Below are 23,357 nucleotides of genomic sequence, written 5' to 3'. Positions count from 1 at the left end.
CATTCCTGTACTGTCAGCTGACTTATTGGTTCAAGCTAAAGGGGGATGGTCTGGTTTAGTTGAATTATTGCTCATCTTGAAGCACAACCATTGAAGGTGTCCCTACTTCCACATTTTTTGCACATTCAAATAACCATGCTTCTACATACCACACTATCTTATTTCATCTACTCCCATTTGCATAATAGATTCAGGTGCTTCCAATCACATGATTGGTATGCTATGTTTGTTTTCCTGTAATTATATTATGCTGGGAAAGGATAAAGTCACAATTGTTGATGGTTCTATTTGCACCATTTCTGGAAAGGGAGATATCAAACTTCATGACTCTTTCACTATGGACCACATCTTGCTGAAATGACCCATTCCCTATAATTGTATTCATCCAGTTTCACATTAGTAATCTGTAACATAAGATTTCCAAGATGAATAACATTGTCTACAGTCCTGGAACCTCCAGACGAGACTTAACTAGAGCTGGAAGACATCGTGAACTCACTAAAAACTGATATTTAATTAGTATAACAGGTCAAACAACACTTTCCCTTGCTCAAAGTCCAAAAATAAGCTGGGCTAGAGTGTAAATGGATCTCCTGGGTTGATACTACTTGCAGTCTAGCAACTAGACTTGTTAACTAGGTCTCTCTGATAGTCCATGCGACTACTCAATAGTTTCTTGCCCTACCTGGGCATATCAGCAACTATTCTGGGCCTCATTGGAGTTTTTTCCAAGGAAAGAACCCTAGAAACAGCTTCAGCTAACCATGACCAGCAGTAAATTAGGAATCTCCTTCAGTTGGGTTCAAAGATCAACAAATTTCTTGGATACATGGGGTGGATGGATCAATTCTTTTTGGGGCAACCACCTAATGAACGTTTCAAATTGCTAGGATTTGCAGTGTATTTTACTTATTTTTTTTACAAATAATAAAATTTTAACAGTAAATGTAAAAATCTAGGAGTATCTGATTGGATCTGATCCATTTGCAGCCCTATGGATAGTTTACCAGGTTCTGAATTCTTGATGGTTTTGATAGTTTCACCAATCAAACCACCTGGTTGAACCACCAAACCTGCCACCAGGCCCTCTTTTTGGGTTGATGCCTGGCTAGGTTTTTAAACATATCTTGAAATCTTGCACTAGTATGTTGATGGACAACAGTAAATTATAATTTTATTATTTTGAAATGTTTCAATCTTTAGTTGTTCACATTGGTTCTTACTGCTTAAAACATTGCAGGTGATGTGGAACTAACAAATATGCAATTGAAGCCAGAAGCACTTAATGCATTGAAGTTGCCTGTTAAAGTCAAGGCAGGCTTTCTTGGATCGGTTAGACTTAAGGTTTGTGATTCCAACCTAAGATGTTGAAATTGAAAATAAGATGGATATTTTTTTTATTGCTTCGGGAAACTAACATGGATATTGATACATAAAATGTGGATATGACTCTTCGTCTCCCATAATCTAGGATTTAGATGTTTATATGATGATCCAATAAGTTAGATTGTTCGCTTGATTGATATTGAAAGAAAAAATCATTAGAGTATATAAGATGCATATAAGAGGGGAAAAAAAGCACTGAAAGAGCTAAGATCAGATGGTAGAAGTCTACTTCAAGCTTCCTCTACACCAAATAAGGTTACAACATGAGTAGACCTGTTCATGGGCCGGGCTTTGTCTATGTATCAACAGAATACATTCAGGCCCGAGCTTGAGCCTGACCAGAAATTTGAAAACAGAATTATTTTATTTTTTTATTCAATAAAAAAAGAGTGTTAGTATTCGGCCGAACTGAGAAGAGAGAGAAAGAAGAGAGAGAGGAGAGAAAGGAGAATAGTGTCAAACTGAGAAGACCAACCGTCTAACCCAGTCAACCATATATTAAACTTGGTGAATAAGTATACAAAGACAAAAATGCCCCTGTCTAGACAGAAGGCATATAACTAATACATTACTGATATGGAAAAGACTGAGATGCCCATGTTTAGTCAACTCTAACACTCCCCCTCAAGCTGGAGAATATATATCATATAATCCCAGCTTCTTACATATGTAGCTCACTCTTCCTGAACTCAACCCTTTTGTGAACAGATCTGCCCATTGATCACTTGTTCTCATATGCTCTGTCCTTATCATGCCATTGATGACCTTTTCCCTTACAAAGTGACAATCTACCTCTTTGTGTTTAGTTCTCTCATGGAAAACTGGGTTGGATGAGATGTGAATTGCAACCTGATTGTTCAACCACACTAGTTCACATGTAATGTGTGCCATGGCCTTATATTCTGCTTCTGCACTGCTCCTTGCTACCACAGTTTGCTTCATGCTCTTCCATGTCACAAGATTTCCTCCAAGAAAGGTGCAATAACCTGTAGTGGGTCTTTTGTCTGATACAGATCTAGTTCAGTTTGCGTCGATGTATCCAACTATTTCAAGATCACCTCTTGGCTTGTACAGTAACCCACGACCTCGAGCCCCTTTCAAATACCGTACAATTCTAAGAACTGCATCCCACTGAGGTACCCGAGGACTTTGCATAAACCGGCTTACCATGCTGACAACAAATTAGATATCAGGCCCTTCTAGGGTTATCAAACAATTCACCTGTGTCACTCCCCAACTTCACATTCAGTTCCATGGGAGTTTCAGCTGGTTTAGCACCTAGTAACCCTGTTTCTTCCAATAAGTCAATGACATATTTCCGTTGACAGAGGTTTATGCCTTGCTTTGATCTAGCAACTTCTATACCCAGGAAATACTTCAACTTCCCAAGATCTTTTGTCTAAAAGTGATCTTGTAGGAAAGTCTTCAATCTATCAATCCCAACTCTACCACTGCCAGTTATGACTATATCATCCACATAAACTACTAGCAAGATATTCCCGGCCACAGAGTCATAGATAAATATTGAATGATCAACTTGTCATTGTCTCATTCCAAACTCCTTCACCACCTCACTAAATTTGCCAAACCAAGCACGGGGAAACTGTTTGATCCCATAAATCGCCTTCTTGAGCTTACACACCTTACCATCCTCCCCTTAAGCAACAAACCCTGGTGGTTGCTCCATGTACACCTCCTCTAGAAGATCACCATGGAGAAAGGCATTTCTAATATCAAGCTGAAATAGAGGCCAATCATGCATGACAGCTAAGGAAATCAACAACGTAAGGAGCCAATCTTTGCAACTGAAGAAAAGATTTTGACATAGTCTACACCATAAAGTTGAGAGTACCCTTTTGCAACTAAACGGGCTTTTAGGCATTCCACTCTCCCATCTGGTAGATACTTAACAACATACACCCATTTACAACCAACAATATGTTTACTTGGGGGAAGATTGGTGAGTTCCCATGTATGATTGTGATGAAGGGTAGAGAGTTCCTCTTCCATAGCTTTTCGCCACCCTGGCGAGGTAAGAGCCTCCTGAACATCCTTAGGTGTGGATACAAAAGACAACAAGGTAATGAACTGGCGATAGGAAGCAAAAAGGTGAGATATAGAAACATAATTGGATATGGGGTAGCAAAGAGGAAAAACAGACATCTTATAGAGACAACTCGTGCTTTATTATTCCAGCACAAGGTTCCCAAGAAGTATTGGTTTCATGAAGTGTTTATTGCATCATACTTGATAAATAGGATGCCATCTAGTTCGTGATTGTTAGGGTTGTGTCTTATTTTTCAACTGCTGAATTGTTTCTAATTTAATGGTTGGTGTGGTCTTTCTTTAGGTTAAAGAGGGTTTTACGTATAAAAGGTTTCTTTTGTATATAGGGTTAAGGTTTTTAGATAAGTGAGAAAGAAGTTTACTCTTTTTCTTGTAGTAAGAGTAGAGTTTTTCTCTTGTTTTTGTTCTTCGGGTTGAGAGAGAGGAAAGGGAGAATGGGTGTACAAGGGTTGGGTTGAAAACTCCTTTCTCTATTCTTTGTCCTAATGATCCTATGTTCTCTTTACCACCAAAAGTCTTTGGTCGTGTCTGTTTCATTCTTGTTAAGGATTCAAAAAGAACAAGTTGGATCCGAGGGGTGATTTGGGGGGTCTTTCTAGGTTATTCCCCCATACAAAAGGGATACAAGTGCTTTGATCTAGGTTTTTAAGATGGTTTTACAGCTGATACAGCATTTAGTTTTCCCAAGAGCCGTGAGATGCAGCCTCAAAAACAATATAAATTACAGTGTAGCCCAGAATAATTGACCCCTATTCACCCCTTCTTTAGCTAGTAGGTATGCTGGCCCATTTGCTGATCTTCTCTCCCACCGAACTCTGATTGTTATAGTAGAAGTTAGCTATTTGAATCTTCTCAATGCTCCCCTGAAAGGCCAAGCTGCTGTCTCCGGTTCTTTTAGCCACCCTATTACCACTTTAGACTCACCTTCTATGATCAGATTTCTTATGTTCATCTCTTTAGCGATTTGAGCCCCTATAAAACAGCTTGGACCTCTGCACTGCCGCATCTCCCACTCCAATTGGACCGGAGAATAAAGCCACTACCTGGCCCTCTATTCCTGAATACTCCCCCAATCCCAGAGGGCCCAGGATTACTGAGGCTGCTTCCATCAAAGTTTAGTTTTGTGAAGCTTTCTTCCGGATGCTTCTAGGTTATAATAGGTTTGTCCTTGACCCAAGAAGCTTTAGCAACTAATTCCCAATTTCTTCGTATGCCATCAAAGGAGAAAAGTGACAAAGGTCCAAAGCTTTAGCCTAGCTAATAGCCCTAAACAGTAAACATTTCCACACAAAATCCTCATCCCTCTCTCTTTACCATTAAAAAATTTGTTATTCCTTTTGTCCCAAACTGTCCAAAGTAAAGCAGCCCTAACACACCTCCATAAGACCCTGAACTTCTTCATGTTCTTTTATAAGATAAACCCATGTACACCTTGAGAAGTGATCAATGAAACTGATAAAATAGCGATAGCCATCCATAGAAACAATGGGTGAAGGACCCCACACATAAGAGTGAACTAAATAAAAAGGAAAGGTAGTGACGTTACCGATAGAACTTGGATAGTTTGCCTTACAATATTTTGCCAACGAGCACACGTCACAAAATAGACTTTCAACAGACACATTTTTAAGTAACTTTGTCTACAGTCCTAGAACCTCTAGATGAGACTTCACTTGTGCTGGAAGACATCTTGAACTCACTCAAAACTGATATTTAATTAGTAGAACAGGTCAAACAACACTTCTCCTTGCTCAAACTCCAAAAATAAGCTGGGCTAGAGTGTACATGGATCTCTTGGATTGATACTACTTGCAGTCTAGCAGCTAGACTTGTTAACTAGTCTCTATAGTAGTCCATACGACTACTCCACAGTTTCTTGCCCTACCTGGGTATATCAACAACTATTCTGGGCCTCATTGGAGTTTTTTTTTTTTTTTTTCCAAGTAAAGAACCCTAGAAGCAGCTTCATCTAACCATGAACAGCAGTAGAGCTCCTTCTTGTTACTCCAACAATAAAAAAAAAAAAACTTAAGAAGAAAGAGGAGGTGAAGAAGGTAGGCGAGCAGTATAAGAGTATGTTATTGCTCTGATACCATGTTTGTATTTAGATTCTTGAAATAAAATAGGGTGGCACACACATGTAACTTAAAATAAAAAAGGCCCAAGCCCATTAACACTTAATAGCAGTACAACCCAACAAGAAATAGGAAAGTTTTAACTTAAATGGGTCAAAGCCCATACTGATAAGTCCCACAACACGGACCTTATTAGAAGAGATTAGAGTTGATGCAAAAAAACCTATGATGTTGTACTGTAATAATCAAGCAGCAACATTGCTCATAACCTAGTTCAGCATGATAGAACAAATCATATAGAGGTGGACAAATATTTCATAAGAGAAAGGGTGACATCCAGAGAAATATGCCTACCATATGTTGCATCTGATTTACGGCTAGCTGATGTTCTCACAAAAGGAGTTGCAAGAAATAAACTTGTACATGATTTACGCAAGTTGAGAATGTGTGACATCTACTCCCAATTTGAGGGGGAGTGTTGAGATTCAGCAGTTTCTTATGATTTTCTTGTTTATAATCATTTGTTAGTATTATTGGGTCGTTAGTTAGTGTTATTGTGCTCAAGGCCCATTAGTTAATGTTGTTTTTTTGAGCTGTTTTTATGTTATGAACAGTAACCACCCCATTAAGGGCATTTTAATCTTTGTAATGAATCTTTTATATGAGTATATAAGACGATGAGTGGGGCGGCCAGATCATTATTGGCTTCTCACAATCTCTTTTTCTCTTCTCACTAAGATCTCTCTCTCTTTCTCTCTTCTTTCTCACTGTTATCAAATCAGATTATTGTTTTTTTCTTTTCTACTATTAATAAAAGCTCTGATGGTCAGCTATGACCAATAAATGAAAATTACATATTTGTTGTATTATGAATTATGATTTTGCCTCTTAAGGATTAAAATTTGATATTTGTGACAAGTATGCAAGTAGCTTAAGGTATGACTGTTGGGTCTCTCTAATCTGAGGCATTGCTTATTTACATTATTAATATATTTCTGAAAGCTAAAGTGAAACTTGGGTATTTTTTTTCTTACCATTTCTCAATTTCAGGTTCCTTGGAGTAGGTTAGGTCAAGAGCCAGTTTTGGTCTACCTAGATCGTATATTCATATTGGCTGAGCCTGCAACTCAGGTTCAGGGATGTAGTGAGGATTCTGTACAAGAAGCTAAGAAGAACAAAATACGAGTAAGATACTGGCTTGCATTGTATAGATTGACATGTATTCAATTGTAGATGGTTAAATAAGAGACTTGCTATTTATCCTTGCAATAGGAATTGGAGATGAAGCTATTGGAGTGTCAGCATCAGCTAAAATCAGAAATGGTATTTTTTTATCAGCAACGACATGATGCTTTTTTTCCTTTTAATATCAATACTATACTTTACCTTCTCTGAAAAAATATTTACTAGTTATGAAACAGCAACGTGCACGTATTACATGCAGTCAAATAGAGATAAGACCCCTATCTCCCCCTCCCCCTGTTTTTATTCTTACAACTGTGTCCAGAACATTTGATCTCTCTTCACCCCTTGCTTTGTTAGAACATCAGCCATGCTGTTAGAAAATTGGAAATGGTATGTATTGTCATGTTTTCTGAACTCCAGTGTCTTTGGAAGCTTTAATATATGTTTGCTAGATTATTGTACTGGAGTTTGTGCTTGTTATTGCTGAATATGAATCTTCATTTGATTGGCAACAATGAATTTGTTGTGCTTTCTTGTTATTGCTGAATATGGATCTTCATTTGATTGACAATAATGAACTTTGTCTTTATCTCTCTCGCTCAGTCTCTCTCTATCTGTAGAAGGAACTTACAATGTTCAGGATATTACATCCAAGTTGATGCCAACAAAGATCATAATTATAATTAAAAAAATACAGTTGCCTATGCATGGTAAAAGACAAAAAAACTGTAAATTGTATCTTTGATGCATGGTAAAAGACATGATTTACTATTAGTAGTTGAGAGGCATGTTCAAGAGGAGAGAGATTTGGGTAATATGGAGAGAGAAAAATAAATGAACTAACACTTTGATAGTTGTTGTATTGACATGAGGCCTAGGCAAGTATCAACACTATATATATAGTAAAAATGTTACATTCTTTTATACTGATTCCACATGTCATCACTTTAGATCGCCATTTATTTAGTGCAACCATATTTACTCTGTATTGCATCATTTCTTTCATTCTTGAACTGCAACTTGCTATTAGCATTTTTATGACCATCTGCTACTTGTATACTATTGTTTTTATTACGTTTTACTTTTGAGCTGCATTATAGTTCCACACCATTTTTTTATTTATGCTCACAAATTCTGTGCTTCCAAAAAATGCTTGGGGAAACACTTTGCTAGTGTATGGTACTGAAATTCAGTTCCCTAATATCTTCTACTTGATACTACTACATTTGTTCTTCCCGCATTATACTGGTGAAAATGGTTCTTTTCTGGGGAGCTTTTTTTTGTGATAATTTATTGGAATTGAATTCTTTTTCTATTCAATTAATAAGCTGTTATGATTTTATGGAAGTCGGACCTTTTTGATTTTTTGTTTATTCTAAATATATTTGCAGCTCTCATGGTTTTATCTTTTTATTTATTTGGTTTTTTCTTGCTGCTAAAGAATAAATCATGGGTTGGATCCTTGATCAACACAATTATTGGAAACTTGAAGCTCTCAATTACAAATATCCACATTAGATATGAAGATCTTGAGAGGTAAAGAACTTTAGGCATTTTTTTTTTTAGTTTTCAACATGTACTGAAGCTTCACGGTTGCCAAATGTAGCAACCCTGGCCATCCTTTTGCATCTGGTGTGACACTGGCAAAACTTTTGGCTGTGACGGTTGATGATACTGGGACAGAAACATTCATTACTGGAGGTGCACTAGAGCGTATTCAAAAGGTAATTACTGTCTCATATGTTGTAGACTTGGGTGAAATGATCCTGATTGTCCGTTGGTTAGTTATTTTCTATTTTTTATATGTTTAAATAGATAAAGAGGTTGTACAAGGATTCTACATGCTCAATGATTATGGAATGAGTTCCTCATGATAGTCCATTGAACTATCTTAAACTCCTTCAAGATGGATGTGAAATAACTGAAATGAATAAACAAGCATTGACCATGAGTGGCAAAAAAAATTTAAGAGAAAGAAATCAAGGGAGAGAAATGAATCAACCTTGTCAGGATAAACTCTCTGGGTTTATCAACCGGTGAGCATTTAAGTCCATATTGATACAACCATGCAGTTTTGGACATAATTAGCAGAACACACCCATGAGACATGAAATATATGATCTTTTATTCAAAATAAAGTCAATATGCATTACATCAATTGGAGCTGAGGGCATACATTGTCTAACAGTTTTGGAAGTGGGATCTTGATCTGCATACAAGTAGACTTCAGAAGGGAGTGTGTTTTGCTTTGGGGTTTTCACCATCCATTTTGGTTGGCATGCTTTGTCAATCCAAGGTGTGGAGAGTTTGGTAGAGATGGTGACCACCTTTATGATGGTTTCCCTTCTCCCATTTGATCAAGGTGCATTTTTACCACTTAAACAGTAGCATAGGAGGTTCACATAGTTAGATTTCTAGGTTTATTTTTTTTCTTTAGATGGTGAGGATTTTGTTGATCTAGACAGATGGGAAAAAAGAAAGATGCTGCAAGGGATGAATCATTTACTGAACAATGATTTTGTGATTTCTGATGATGTGATTATGGAGGTGCAGAAACTTTATAGTTGAGATTTGGTGGAAACAAGAATTGTTAGAGGGAGGAGTCCAAAGCTGGAAAATGAGGCATCTGAGGCAGTAAGTTGAGAAAACTCTTGAGAGGGTCTACTAAATTACTGGAGAGAAGGGGGTGGTAGGGGAAAACAATGGAATGCCACAATAGGATGTTTTGGAAAATGAAGCATCTGAGGCAGTAAATAGACAAAACTCTTGAGAGGGTCTACTAAATTCCACTCAGGTGGTTGAGTATGTTGTTGCTGGTGGGTTCCCTGTTTTTGCAGTATAGGCCTTTTTGGGGTTGTTTTGTTTTTGTTTCTTTTGGATAGTATCCGTTGCATCCCTTTTTTTTTTTTAAGTGGAAGTTGTAGAGTGTTTTGCGGTATTGTTAATCTTCTTTGCAGAGCTAGTCTTCTTTTTTGTGCTGTTCTCTTCTTTAATTCATCAGTTTTATTTTCTTTGGCTTTGGCTTATGTTATTTAATTTTTCCCTTTTTTCATTTTAGTAATTTTATCCACTTAAATAAAAATATTGCATAAGAAGTTCTTAAGTTTATTTTTTGTGACCACATGTATGAATGCTCATGATATTTTTACTTACAGTCAGTGGAACTTGATAGCCTGTCTCTTTACTTTGACTCTGATATATGCCCATGGCAAGTTGACAAACCATGGGAAGAAATGCTTCCATCAGAATGGAGTCAGGTATGCAATTCTCAGTCCGGTGCTATAGCCATTTCCATCTTTTATTCATAGTAAGTGGGATTAAATTGGAACTTCGGTCAACTTCAATGAGCTTCAGGTCTTTGAATTTGGTACTAAGAATGGAAAACCAACTAATGCTCTTACAAAAGATCATAGTTATATTTTGGAACCTGTGACGGGCAATGCAAAGTACTCTAAGCTGCAGCGAGAGGAAGCATCAAGTATGGTCGAACCTCTGCAGAAAGCAGCTATTAACTTGGATGATGTTACGCTCTGTTTATCAAAGGTTCTTGTTAATATCTATCTGTCATGAGTTCTATGGTGGGGCTTTGTCATTGATCTTTAATAAGCTGTAGGTTTCTTGGTGCAGGATGGATATAGGGATATCTTGAAACTGGCTGATAATTTTGCTGCTTTCAATCAGCGCCTGAGATATGCTCATTATCGTCCGCTTGTCCCTGTAAAATTAAATTCTAGTTCTTGGTGGAAATATGCCTACAAAGCTGTATCTGACCAGATGAAGAAGGCAAGGTAAAGTCTTGTTTTTTTTTCCCTCTTTTTTTTTTTTTTCTTTTCTCGTAGTAGTTTATCCATGTGAAGTTGCTTTTGGTCCAACCATCTACGTATTTGTAGTTCTAGATGATTACGGTGGCTAACTATGAAAAGAAAAATAAGAGAAAAGGAAGAGAAAGTAGAAGAAGAATTGTGAAAGGAAAAAGAAGAAAAATGAAAGGTGTCAATTTGTCTTGGATCTCATGCCAGTTCATTTACATATATACCTGTTAGAGTTAGCCAAATAAGGGTAGATTAGTCAACTCACCTTTGTTAAGTTATGTGCTTATGTGGCAGTCTTATTAGAGACTCTCTGTCCCATACTTAAGTGGGGGCAGTTTAGTCTTTGTACAATTAATTAGAGCCTAATCACTATTAAGTGGTCGACTGATAGGGTTTAGTCTATCAGGTTCGACAGTTCTTTCATCTTCTTCTTCTTCTCCTTCTCTTTCTTCTTCTCCTTACTGGTTCGGACTACTGTAGCAGCAGTCGAAACATGGTATCAGAGCAAGGTTCGTGACCTGCTTCAGTTCGTGACAACTTCAGTTCGTGCTTCAGTTCTCTCATTTTCTTTTCTGGGTTGTCAATGGAGAAAACTGGTTCGTCCTAGGCCTGAAGCATCTTAGTTCTTCTTTCTCTCTGGTGTGCTGAACCTCCTTTCTTAAGAAAAAGACTTCAGCAATGAATGGTTGGCTGAAGCTCTCAAAAGAAGGTTGGTTATCTCTTCTCTTTGTGCTGTTGGTGTTTCTGGGTTGAAAATCTTCAAGAACCTGCGAGGACTGATCAGAACCTAGAGAACTAGGTTGGTTGTTGCCCTGGTTCTTGGAAAAAAATTCTAAGAACAGGCTGTGTTTATAGTGACCGAATGGTGTAAGGGCTGCTGCAGGTGGCTGAATATAGGGGCTACTGTAGGTGGCCAAATGGTGCAAGGTGTAATGCAGTGGCACTAGTTGAGTTCTCTTTGGTCTTGTAGTGCCCTCTTAAAAGTGTTAGACAGGTCTGTACCGTGTGTGACAGCTATGGCTGTGTGGTGGTGCTTGTGATGCACAATCTCTGTTGAGTAGTTGTAAGAGGCTTGCATGTGGTTAGTAAGTGCTGAATTAATGTTGGTGTGGTTCGTGGTTTTGTGAAATCAGTAGTGGTGTGGACAGGAACAAAGGCTTGTGTATCTATCATTGTGTTTAGGGACAGTTGAAAACAGTTCACTTGATATATGGAACTGTTTTAGATTAGATGCAAAACAGAAACTAAACAAACAAGAGAGGAAGAGAAGAGAGAGAGAGAGCTGGCGGAAATGAGTGTTAGTGAGTGAGAGTTTTGAACGTAACCTCACTCTAACACTCTAAACATTTTATTAAGGTGTTAATCTTTGATAAATTACAGAGAGGCCTATGAGTGGGTAGAAAAATACAAAAAACAGAACATTACATAGTATGGGCCCAGAATAAGGCCCATAACAAAGAGAAACATAACATAACATGAAATGACAGTCTATGGGCCATTCGTCCCATCTCCTCTACACTCCCCCTCAAGCTGAGCATAGATGTTAATCATGCCCAGTTTGCCAGTGTCATGTTGAAGCCTTGCCTTGGAAATGCCCTTGGTGAGAAAATCTGCCAATTGTCCTTCAGAAGTAATGAATGGAAGACACACTTCACCGGAGGAGATTCTTTCTTGAATAAAGTGTCGATCAACCTCAATATGTTTGGTTCGATCATGTTGTACCGGGATGTGAGCAATGTTGATGGCAGCCTGATTATCACAGTACAACATCATGGGTTTGTCATGATCAATCCCAAGTTCTTCCATTAAGGACCTTAACCACAACAATTTTGAGACTCCATGTGCCATGGCTCTATACTCTGCTTCTGCGGAGGATCGAGCCACAACAGATTGTTTCTTACTCCTCCAAGAGACAACATTACCAGCCACCAGACTTTAATACCTTGAAGTAGATCTTCTATCATCAATATTTCCAGCCCAATCAGCATCAGTATAGGCTTCAAGTTTCAGATGACCATGCTTGGTAAATAGAATTCCTTTTCCTGGAGAGCCTTTCAGATAGCACAAAATCCGTTCTGCTGCTGCCATATGAGTATCTCTAGGAGCATACATGAACTGGCTAATGCAACTGACAGCATACGCAATATCTGGCCTAGTCTTGCATAGATACAGAAGCTTCCCAAGAAGTCTCTGAAAGACCCCTTTGTCTTCCAACAAAGTTCCATCCGAAGCTGAAAGTTTGTGACTCATATCTATGGGAGTTGCAGCTGGTCTTGCACCTAGTTTTCCAGTTTCAGACAACAAATCAAGGACATATTTCCTTTGGGAAATAAGAATCCCATCATTGGATCTGGCAACTTCTATGCCAAGGAAGTATCTCAACTCCCCCAGATCCTTAATCTCAAATTCTGTACGGAGGAAAGACTTAAGGGGCAGAATGCCTGAGGCATCATCACCAGTCACTATAATGTCATCAACATACACAATGAGATACACTGCTAAAGATCCACTTTTCTTTACAAACAGAGTATGATCTGACTGTGTCTGAACATAGCCAAATTTAACAAGTGCAGCTCTAAATCTCTTAAACCAGGCTCTAGGAGATTGTTTGAAACCATAAAGTATAGACGACTAGTGGGGAAGCTGAACTATTTGACTATCACGAGACCAGACATCTCCTTTGTAGTCAGTGTTGTGAGCCAATTTATGCAGAACCCTCGTATATCTCACTGGGATGCAGTTCTTAGAATTGTAAGATATTTAAAAGGAGCTCCGGGCCGTGGGCTATTGTATAAACCAGGTGTAAAACTTGAAGTAGTTGGGTACATGGATGCAGATTGGATAGGCTCTGTGTCAGATAGAAGATCTACTACAGGTTACTACACATTTCTTGGAGAAAATCTTGTGATGTGGAAGAGTAAAAAGCAGACGGTTGTGGCTAGAAGCAGTGCTGAAGCCAAGTATAGGGCCATGGCACACACTACATGTGAATTAGTATGGTTGAGGAATCTCCTACATGAAATCGGGTTCCACATGGATAAACCTATGAAATTGTACTGTGACAATCAAGCTGCGCTCCATATCTCATCCAACCCTGTTTTTCATGAGAGAACAAAGCACATAGAGATTGATTGCCACTTTGTGAGGGAGAAGGTTCTTACTGGAGAGATAAGCACAGAACATGTAGGCTCAGGTGATCAGTGGGCAGATTTGTTTACAAAAGCCTTAAGCTCAGGGAGAGTGAACTATATATGTAACAAGCTGAGATTATATGACATATATTCTCCAGCTTGAGGGGGAGTGTTAGAGTTAGCCGAATAAGGGTAGATTAGTCAACTCATCTTTGTTAAGTTATGTGCTTATGTGGCAGTCTTATTAGAGATTTCCCATACTTAAGTGGGGGCAGTTTAGTCTTTGTACAATTAATTAGAGCCTAATCACTGTTAAGTGGTCGACTGATAGGGTTTAGTTTATCGGGTTCAACAATTCTTTCATCATCTTCTTCTTCTTCTCCTTCTCTTTCTTCTTTTCCTTATTGGTTCGGACTACTATAGCTGCAGTCGAAACAACACCAATAGGTTTTTAATTACAATTGAGCCCCTGATTAGATAAAAAATTTATCAAGACAAAAGTAGTCCCAGGCATGCCAATACTCTCCATTAAGCTGAGCATAAATATTGTATATGCATTCTTTGAAAGGTTCTCTTCAAACATAAGCTTTGGAATTCCTTTGGTTAAACAATTAGCTAGCTGATCTATAGACTTCACAAATGGCATGGACACTTTTCCCTGGCTACTTGTTCTTGTTTAAAATGTTTGTCCATTTCTATATGTTTAATTTGATCGTGCTGCACTGAATTATCTTAGATTTGATTTTCCTATTCTTTCCACCCTATGGAGAGCATAGGACTTTTCTCTTTCCCATCCTACATATTTAAAGCAGAAAAAAGCAGCCTTTTGAGAAGAAAGGACTGTTTATAAAGCTGCAAAAATTCAAAAGAAAGTAGCAGAAATCAGAGTTCAAGTGGAGAGAAGAAGAAGAAGAAGGTGGCAGCAACTTGTGTTTAGAGAGAGATTTTCGAACATAATCTCTTTTCTTACTCCCTTAATTCTATTTCATTAAGTTAAACTTTAGTAATTTACAGAGAAGCCTCTAGTTGGGCAGAAAATTAAAAAGACATAACATAAGAAAGAATAAAGCCCAGATTAAGGCCCATTACACCAAAGAACATAAAAGATAAAAAAAGGATAAACAACCTATGGGCAATTTGGCCCATCTTCTCTAAACTCCCCCTCAAGCTGAGCATAGATGTCAATCATGCCAAGCTTGCCAGTATCATGCTGAAGTTTAGCCTTGGGAATGCCCATGGTGAGGAAATCAGCTAACTGTCCTTCAGAGGTGATGAAAGGTAGATACACTTCTCTAGAAGCCACCCTTTCTCGAATGAAGTGTCTGTCAACTTCAATATGCTTAGTTCTGTCATGTTGCACTGAGTTGTGAGCAATGTTGGTGGTGGCGTGATTATCACAGTATAACATCATTGGCTTATCATGCTCAATACCCAGCTCCTCCATCAAGGATCTAAGCCACAATAGTTCAGAGATTCCATGAGCCGTGGCTTTGTATTCTGCTTCGACTGAAGATCGAGCAACAACTGATTGTTTCTTGCTTCTCCAAGAGACAAATATTACCTACCACCAAGCTACAATACCCAGAGGTAAATCTTTTGTTATCAATGTTTCTGGCCCAGTTGGCATCTGTGTAGGCTTCAAGTTTCATATGGCCATGATTAACAAATAGAATTCTCTTTCCAGGGGATCCCTTCAAATAACACAGAATCCACTCTGCTGCTACATGAACTGACCAATGCAACTGACAACATATGCAATGTCTGGCCGAGTCATGCATAGATAAAGAAGTTTTCCAAGTAGTCTCTGGAAGACTCCCTTATCTCCTAACAATATTCCATATGAAGCAGAGAGTTTATGGCTCATATCGATAGGAGTAGCAACTGGTCTAGCACCCGTCTTCCCTGTTTCAGAGAGCAAATCAAGAACATACTTCCTCTGAGAGATAAGTATCCCATCCTTGGATCTAACAACTTCTATGCCAAGAAAGTATCTCAATTCCCCTAGATCTTTGATCTCAAAATCTGTATGAAGGAAAGATTTGAGATCATTAATCCCTGAGACATCATTACCAGTCACAACAATATCATCAACATACACAATCAGGTAAACGGCCAAGGATCCTCTCCTCTTCACAAGGAGGGTATGATCAGACTGTGTCTGTACATAGCCAAAGCTAACAAGGGCAGCCCTAAACCTTTCAAACCACTCGAGGGGACTGTTTGAGTCCATAAAGAGATTTCTTCAGCCTGTAGACCTTTCCTTTCATATTTGTTTCATACATCCCTGGAGGAAGAGACATATAGACCTCCTCATGTAACTCTCCATTCAAAAATGCATTCTTTACATCTAGTTGATAAAGTGGTCAGTCTGAGTGTGCAGCCAAAGATAACAGAACTCTCACAGAAGTCTTCTTGGCAACAAGGGCAAAGGTCTCCAGATAATCAGTCCCATATGTCTGTGTATAGCCTTTTGCAACCAACTGCAACCAACCTAGCCTTGTACCTTTCAATGGTGCCATCATCATGATATTTGATAGTAAAAACCCACTTATAGCCTATTGGATCCTTCCCTTCAGGCAAATCAACCACTTCCCAAGTGTCATTCTTGTGCAGGGCATCGATTTCTGTTTTCATAGCATCCTTCCATTCTGGAATATTAAGAGCTTCTGACACAGACCTGAGAATTGGGTGAGAAGCAATAAAAGAAAGGTAGGCAAAATATGGAGAGATCAAACTATAAGAAAGGTGTTTGGAAATGCAATGTGCAGTACAATTCCCTTTTCCTTTCCTAATAGCAACGGGGATATCAAGGTCTGGGAATGATGGTTCCAAAGGGGCTGTAACAGTACCTGTTGTCTCATCTGTAACTGGAAGTGCATGAGGCTCATTTGTTGTAGGGAAAACAATCTGCTCATTTCTGGTTCTCTGCCGTTGGTACAACCTGGGATTAAAAAGAGGGCGAGGAGGTAAAGGAGGAGGAATAGGAACACTGGAATGAGAGTGAAATGACTGATCCTCTCTTGACTCATTTGAAGGAGGAAGAGACTCAACAAAAGACTCAACTGGGACTGGAAGAGGAAGAGCAAACACCTGTGATAAATCCTCCCCCTTTGGACAATGTCTCTCTAGAGAAGAACGATAAAAGGAGGAAAGCTCATCAAATGTGACATCCATTGAGACATATCGAGTGCCAGTCTTCGGATAAAAAAACAGTAACCCTTTTGTGTGAAGAAATAACCAAGGAAGATACACTTGTGGGCTTTTTGTTCAAATTCTTGTCTTTGGACACTTGGGATATGTACATAACAAGTGCATCCAAAGACACGAAGAGGAATAGGAAAAAGATCCTTGTCCGGATGAAAAATATTGAAGGGAGATTTAAACCCTAAAACCCTGGATGGCATACGGTTTATAAGGTAGGTAGCAGTGAGAACGTCACCCCAAAAATTTTGTAGGGACATGTGAGGCAAATAGAATACTTATATTTTTTCTTTCAACAACTCCATTCTGTTCTGGGGTCCGAACACAGGAGCTTTGATGAATAACCCCTAAATCAATGAGATAGTAGGTCAGGTTTTTCTCAAAATATTCTTTTGCATTGTCGGATCTGAAAATTTTAATTCTAGTATCAAACTGGGTTAGGACAAATTCATGGAATTGCCTCACAAGTCTGGGAACTTCATCACGGGACTTCATAAAAAATATCCAAGTGAACCGAGAAAAGTCATCAATGAACAAGATAAAATATTTGTAGCCACCCATAGAAGGTAAGTGGTAAGGTCCCCACACATTAGAGTGCACAATATTAAAAGGAGAAGAAGATCTTTTATTATTCAGAGGATAACTGTTTCTACAATGTTTTGACAGTTCACAAGACTCACAATGAAGACTGGATAAACTAATTCCCTTAAACAGTTCTAGGAATAAATGACTTAATGCAGAAAAAGAAAAATGACCCAAACGAAAATGACATAACATGACTCGACTAGTGGACCATGTAGATGTATACCCAAAAGCAGCTTTTCCAGGTTGTTCATGGCACTGTCCAGAAGTATCCAACAGATATATTCCATTCGCCTCACGGCCACTCCTAATCACCTTCTGAGACTCCAGATCTTGAAAAACACAGTAGGAAGGGAAGAAGGTTACACAACAATTTAGTGACTTAGTTAGGCTACTTATAGATAACAAGTGTGTATTTAGTCTGGGTACATGAAGAGCAGAAGGAAGAACCAAGGAGTCTGTAGCCTTGATGGTTCCCTTGCTGGAGATAGGGGCAAGAGAGCCATCGGCTAGGGTGATTTTGTCACGTCCAGGAAGTAAATCATATGAAACAAACAAAGTAGAATGCTGGTCATATGATCAGAAGCACCAGAATCAATAATTCAAGGGATCCTATGATTACCTGAAATGATTGCATGATTGGTAGAAACCCGTATACCTGAATTAGCAAATGCAGAAGATGTTGAATTTCCTGGAGGGTTGGAAGAAGCGGTCACACCCTCTAGGTGACTGATCATCGTCCCAAACTTCTCATATTCTGCATTCATAGCTACTAACTGCTCACTAGTCGTCATCTCTTCAGTTTGGTATCTGTCACTATTTGGACTAGAAGCAACATTGGCACTCATTGCCTTTATATTATTAGACTTCTTCTGAAACTGAAGTGGTAGGAGCTCAGTATGCAATTTCCAACACTTGTCTTTAGTGTGTTTTGGCTTTTTACAGTACTCACAGATAATCTCTTTCTTCCCTGAGCTACTTTGAGTCCCTGCAACCCCCTTGGGTTTCACTCCCATATTAGCAAAGTGATAATTTAGACCAACCCCTTGGACTTGAACAAGTCTTTTGCTTTCTTCACTACTTACCAAGTTATATGTTTGAGATAGGGAGACACTATCCTTGGATAAAATATTTTGCTTTGTAATGTCGTACTCTGGATTTAGCCCTGTCAAGAACTCAAACACCCTGTTTCTCTCAATTAGTTTTCTGTAGGTCTTAGTATCATTAGTGGTGTCCCAAGCTACAACTTCTATCAAATCTATTTCTTGCCATAAAGACTTCAGTGTTGAGGAGTATACAACTAATGGTTTCTCCCCCTGTCTCAAATTCTTCACATCACTTCTCAACTTGTAAACCCTGGCCACATTTAATTTTTGGGAATAGGTTTCAGCAACACTATCCCAAATTTCCTTTGCTGAATTCATCCACAAATAGTACTGACTAATTTGTTGTTGCATTGAGTTCGCAAGCCATCCAATAACGGTATAATTTTCTTGCATCCACTTTTCATATGATGGATCATCTTCCGGAGGAGCCTTTTTGCTCCCGGAGATAAAACCCCATTTGCCTCTACTACAAATATGAATCTTTACTGATTGTGACCAAGCCAGATAATTAGTTCCATCCAGCTTGACTGTGGTCACAACCAATAGAGAGTCTATAGAGGCTCTCGGAACCTGTCCAGATTCAGCAACATGCTTGTTTTCAAATTCTGAGGAGTTCATCTTCTTAAATACTTCAAAAATGACCTTCAAACAACTTCGAATAACAACAAATGAAGATAAAACAAAAACTGTGTTGTGAGCCAACCTCTATGCAGCCGTACCAATAACCTGCATCACACTCGGAAGTTGGGAGAAACAGAGAAAACTCAGCCGCTCCTTGTAGACTTCACAGAACACCAATCCACTTGATTCGATCTTCAAGAAGAAGAATGAGAAGGCCTTCAATCACTGAGCGCCTAGGTCAAAGTCCTTGTGGGGCCCACAATCAGATTTCTCCAAAAAATTAGGGTTTTGGGCAACACACTTGAATCTGTCAAGAGGACAACAAAAACAGTCCCCTTCTCTCCAGAAACCACTAACAATTAGGCTGAAATAGGTTTCTTTAACTATTCATATGATTCAGTTCTCCATACACACTGTGTATGGGGAAAAAAAGGGGAAAAACAAGCCTGCTCTGATACCAAGAAGAAAAACAGCCTTTTGAGAAGAAATGACTGTTTAGAAAGTTGCAAAATTTCAAAAGAAAGTAGTAGAAATCAGAGTTCAAGAGGAGAGAAGAAGAAGAAGAAGGTGGCGGCAACTTGGGTTCAGAGAGAGATTTTCGAACATAATCTCTTCTCTTACTCCCTTAATTCTATTTCGTTAAGTTAAACTTTAGTAATTTATAGATAAACCCCTAGTTGGGCAAAAAATTAAAAAGACATAACTTAAGAAAGAATAAAGCCCAGATAAGGCCCATTACAGCAAAAAACATAAAAGATAAAAAGGATAAACAGCCTATGGGCCATTCGGCCCATCTTCTTTACAAAAGCATATTCTAAATTTTAGCCAAATGTGCTGATATCGATGCATCACCTCACCTGGAATTTTAAGGTGTGGATAGATCTTTGGATCTAATTTTTGGTATACTCTTGATATGCATATTTCTTCAATCACATAGTTGGGTGATTCCACAACCAAAATGACATAGGATACAAGGTGCTCAATACCTTGGTCATGCCTAAATGAGGGCACAATGAGGAAGGTGTTAGTTAGAGATACTGGAGGAACTCTCGATCGACTTAAGTTGCTCAAAAGTAGTTTGGTTGGATGTTTAGTCAACTCTGAACCAGATGTGGAAGCTGTGTGGACTTAATTCATTTGCTACTTGTTAAAAGGCTGTTTTACTTCAGTATTAATACCGCAGGGGTACTGTTGTAATATCCTCTCATTTTATGGTCACCCTAATATAAATACAAGAGCTGGTGCCGCTAGCTCAATCTTTTGGCTCTCAAACTTCTTTTTTTCTTTTCTCTTGTCCTTCTCTCTTCAACCTTCTATTTTGTGGTTAATATGGTATTAGAGCAGGTTTATTAGACCTGAAAGGAAGATCGATCAATTTTTTTTTCTTCACCAGTTACTGTTTTTTCTTTTTTTTTTTGAGAAGCCAGAGAATAGCATCGGACTGATCTAAGAAAAGTTTTTTTTCACCTTTTTTCTTTTATCTTGGTTGTGTACCAAAGCAGAACCTGTAACAGGTTCAGTTGACTGATTTGAGGTGATCCGCACCTGTTTTCTATCCTTTTTGTGGATTGTGTGATCCTTGTGATGTGTTTGTAGGTCGGTGATGACCTGTATGTGCTGTAACAGCAGTAAAGTGAAAAATTTGGTGATTGTAGGGCTTTGTTAGGTAAAAAAGGTGGTTATTCCACAGTTCCTTGGTGCAGTACTGTAATTTTCAGCAGGAGTACATTGTGTGAAATGGAAGAAATTGTGTGGACTGAAAAATACCTGTTGTGGTGTTGGATGCTATTGCCCTCTTTTTTGTTGATGTTTAGGTGTGACCTGAAGTTGTTATCATGAGTATTGAAGATTTTGCCACATTTGGTGTTTCCTCAATGCAGGCATTCCTCTACATGCCTGGAGCTTCCAAACATTTAGGGACATTGGGGATGCACGTGGGAAGTTTAGTTCGTCGACTCAATTGGAGTGGAAGAATTTAGTGAGTGCGTGGATCTTAATTGAGGTGGAGGAAATTCATCTTCTTCCAGCATCCTTGTTGCTTCACTATGGTGGAAAACCTTTCGATTTAAGAGTAGTGGTAGAAGGGACCTACCCAGGTGGTTGGATTGATAAATGCTTCTCGTGGAAGGAGGGAAGGGCCTGCATAAAAAAGCATACAAAGTCAAATATGCCCCTACTTAAGTATGGGACATGTATTAACATAATACTTAAACAGAAAAGACTGAAATACCCTTCCCTAGCCGACTATAACACTCCCCCTTAAGTTGGAGAATATATATCATATAGTCCCAGCTTGTTACATATATAGCTCACTCTTCTTGAATTTGACCCTTTTGTGAACAAATCTACCCATTGATCACTTGTTCTCACATGCTTTGTGCTTATGACACCATTGAGGAATTTTCCCTTATAAAATTGCAATCTACCTCTATGTGCTTAGTTCTCTCATGAAAAACTGGATTGGATGAGATGTGAATTGTGGCTTGGTTGTCACAGTATAGCTTCATGGGTTTGCTTATTGAGAACCCAATTTCCTGCAAAAGATTTTTCAACCACACTAGTTCATATGTAGTGTGTTTCATGGCCCTGTATTCTGCTTTTGCACTACTCCTTGCTACAACAGTCTGTTTCTTGCTCTTCCATGTCACTAGATTTCCCCTCCAAGAAAGGTGCAATAGCCTGTAGTGGATCTCCTGTCTGATACCGAGCCTGCCCAATTTGCGTTTGTATAGCCAATTATTTCAAGACCACCTCTTTGCTTGTACAGTAACCCATGGCCTGGAGCCCCCTTCAAATACCACACAATTATAAGAACTGTGCCCAGTGAGGAACTCGAGTGCTTTGCATAAATTGGATTACCACACTGACAACAAATGAAATATCAGGTCTAGTGATAGTTAGGTAATTCAGTTTTCCCACTAGCCTTCTATACCTTCCAAAATCATCAAATAATTCACCTATATCACTACCCAACTTCACATTCAGTTCCATTGGAGTTTTAGCTGGTTTAGCACCTAATAGTCCTGTTTCTTCCAATAGGTCAGTAACATATTTCCTCTGACATAGGCTTATGCCTTGCTTCGATCTAGCAACTTCTATACCGAAGAAATACTTCAACTTTCCAAGATCTTTTGTCTGAAAGTGATCTTGTAGAAAGGCCTTCAGTCTATCAATCCCAAGTCTAAAATTGCTAGTGATGACTATGTCGTCCACATAAACTACCAGCAATATCTTCCTGGCTTTAGAGTCATAGCTAAATACTAAGTGGTCAACTTGACATTGTCTCATTCCAAACTCCTTCACTACTTCACTAAATTTGCCAAACCAAGCAAGGGGAGACTGTTTGAGCCTATAGATTGCCTTCTTGAGCTTACACACCTTACCATCCTCCCCTGAGCAACAAACCCTGGTGGTTGCTCCATGTACACTTCCTCTAGAAGATCACCATGGAAGAAGGCATTTTTAATATTGAGTTGAAATAGAGGCCAACCATGCATGACTGCTAAGGGAATCAACACACGTATTGAGCCAATCTTAGCAACAAGGGAAAAAGTTTCCACATAATCTACACTATTAAGTTGAGAATACCCTTTGGCAAGTAAACGGGCTTTCAGCCGTTCCACTCTCCCATCTGGTAGATATTTAACAGTATACAGCCATTTACAACCAACAACATGCTTACCTGGGGGAAGATTGGTAAGTTCCCACATATGATTGTGATTAAGGGCAGAGAGTTCCTCTTCCACAGCTTTACGCCACCCTGGCGAGGTAAGAGTCTCTTAAACATCCTTAGGTGTAGATACAGAGGATAACAGAGAAACAAACTCGCGATGGGAAGCGGAAAGGTGAGAGATAGAAACATAATTGGATATGGGGTGCAAAGTGCAACTACGTTTACCTTTCCTCAATGCAATAGGAAGGTCAAGGTCAGAAGGCAACTCGGGTGTGGAAGAAACTGGATCTACAGACGGAGTAGAAGCTGGAGGAGGTGCTGGTCTCTGTCGGTGAGTATACATTTGACAGATTGGTGGCCTTTCAGTAAGTTCCTATATTGGGGAAGGTCGAGACTCGGTCACAATGGGAACAACAGGAATGAGATTATCAACCGGAAGAGGAAGAGGAACCTCTTTGGAAGAAGGAGAAATATCAGGACCTGAGAAGTACGACACAGACTCAAAGAATGTAACATTA

General features: G+C 38.9%; 1 protein-coding gene across 3 annotated transcripts in view; it reads left to right on the top strand.

The window, feature by feature from the left end:
• The window catches only part of LOC148880646 (pleckstrin homology (PH) domain-containing protein), a 172,320-nt gene that overhangs the window by 1,093 nt on the left and 147,870 nt on the right, over positions 1-23,357 (top strand). For all 3 annotated transcript variants that reach the window (XR_016104620.1, XM_088962621.1, XM_088962620.1), the window contains exons 2-9: positions 1,241-1,344; positions 6,579-6,713; positions 6,801-6,851; positions 8,155-8,249; positions 8,320-8,437; positions 9,869-9,970; positions 10,068-10,256; positions 10,341-10,501. Coding sequence is in view for 2 of the 3 variants with exons in the window: in XM_088962621.1 (XP_088818747.1) it covers positions 1,241-1,344; positions 6,579-6,713; positions 6,801-6,851; positions 8,155-8,249; positions 8,320-8,437; positions 9,869-9,970; positions 10,068-10,256; positions 10,341-10,501 (955 nt within the window). In the remaining variant the exon portion in view is untranslated. The remainder of the gene's footprint in view (positions 1-1,240; positions 1,345-6,578; positions 6,714-6,800; positions 6,852-8,154; positions 8,250-8,319; positions 8,438-9,868; positions 9,971-10,067; positions 10,257-10,340; positions 10,502-23,357) is intronic.

Source organism: Nelumbo lutea, chromosome 1, assembly GCF_056320005.1.
Source record: "Nelumbo lutea isolate HS-2025 chromosome 1, American lotus-T2T, whole genome shotgun sequence".
Lineage (NCBI taxonomy): Eukaryota > Viridiplantae > Streptophyta > Magnoliopsida > Proteales > Nelumbonaceae > Nelumbo > Nelumbo lutea.
This window is presented reverse-complemented; position numbering and strand designations above follow the sequence as displayed.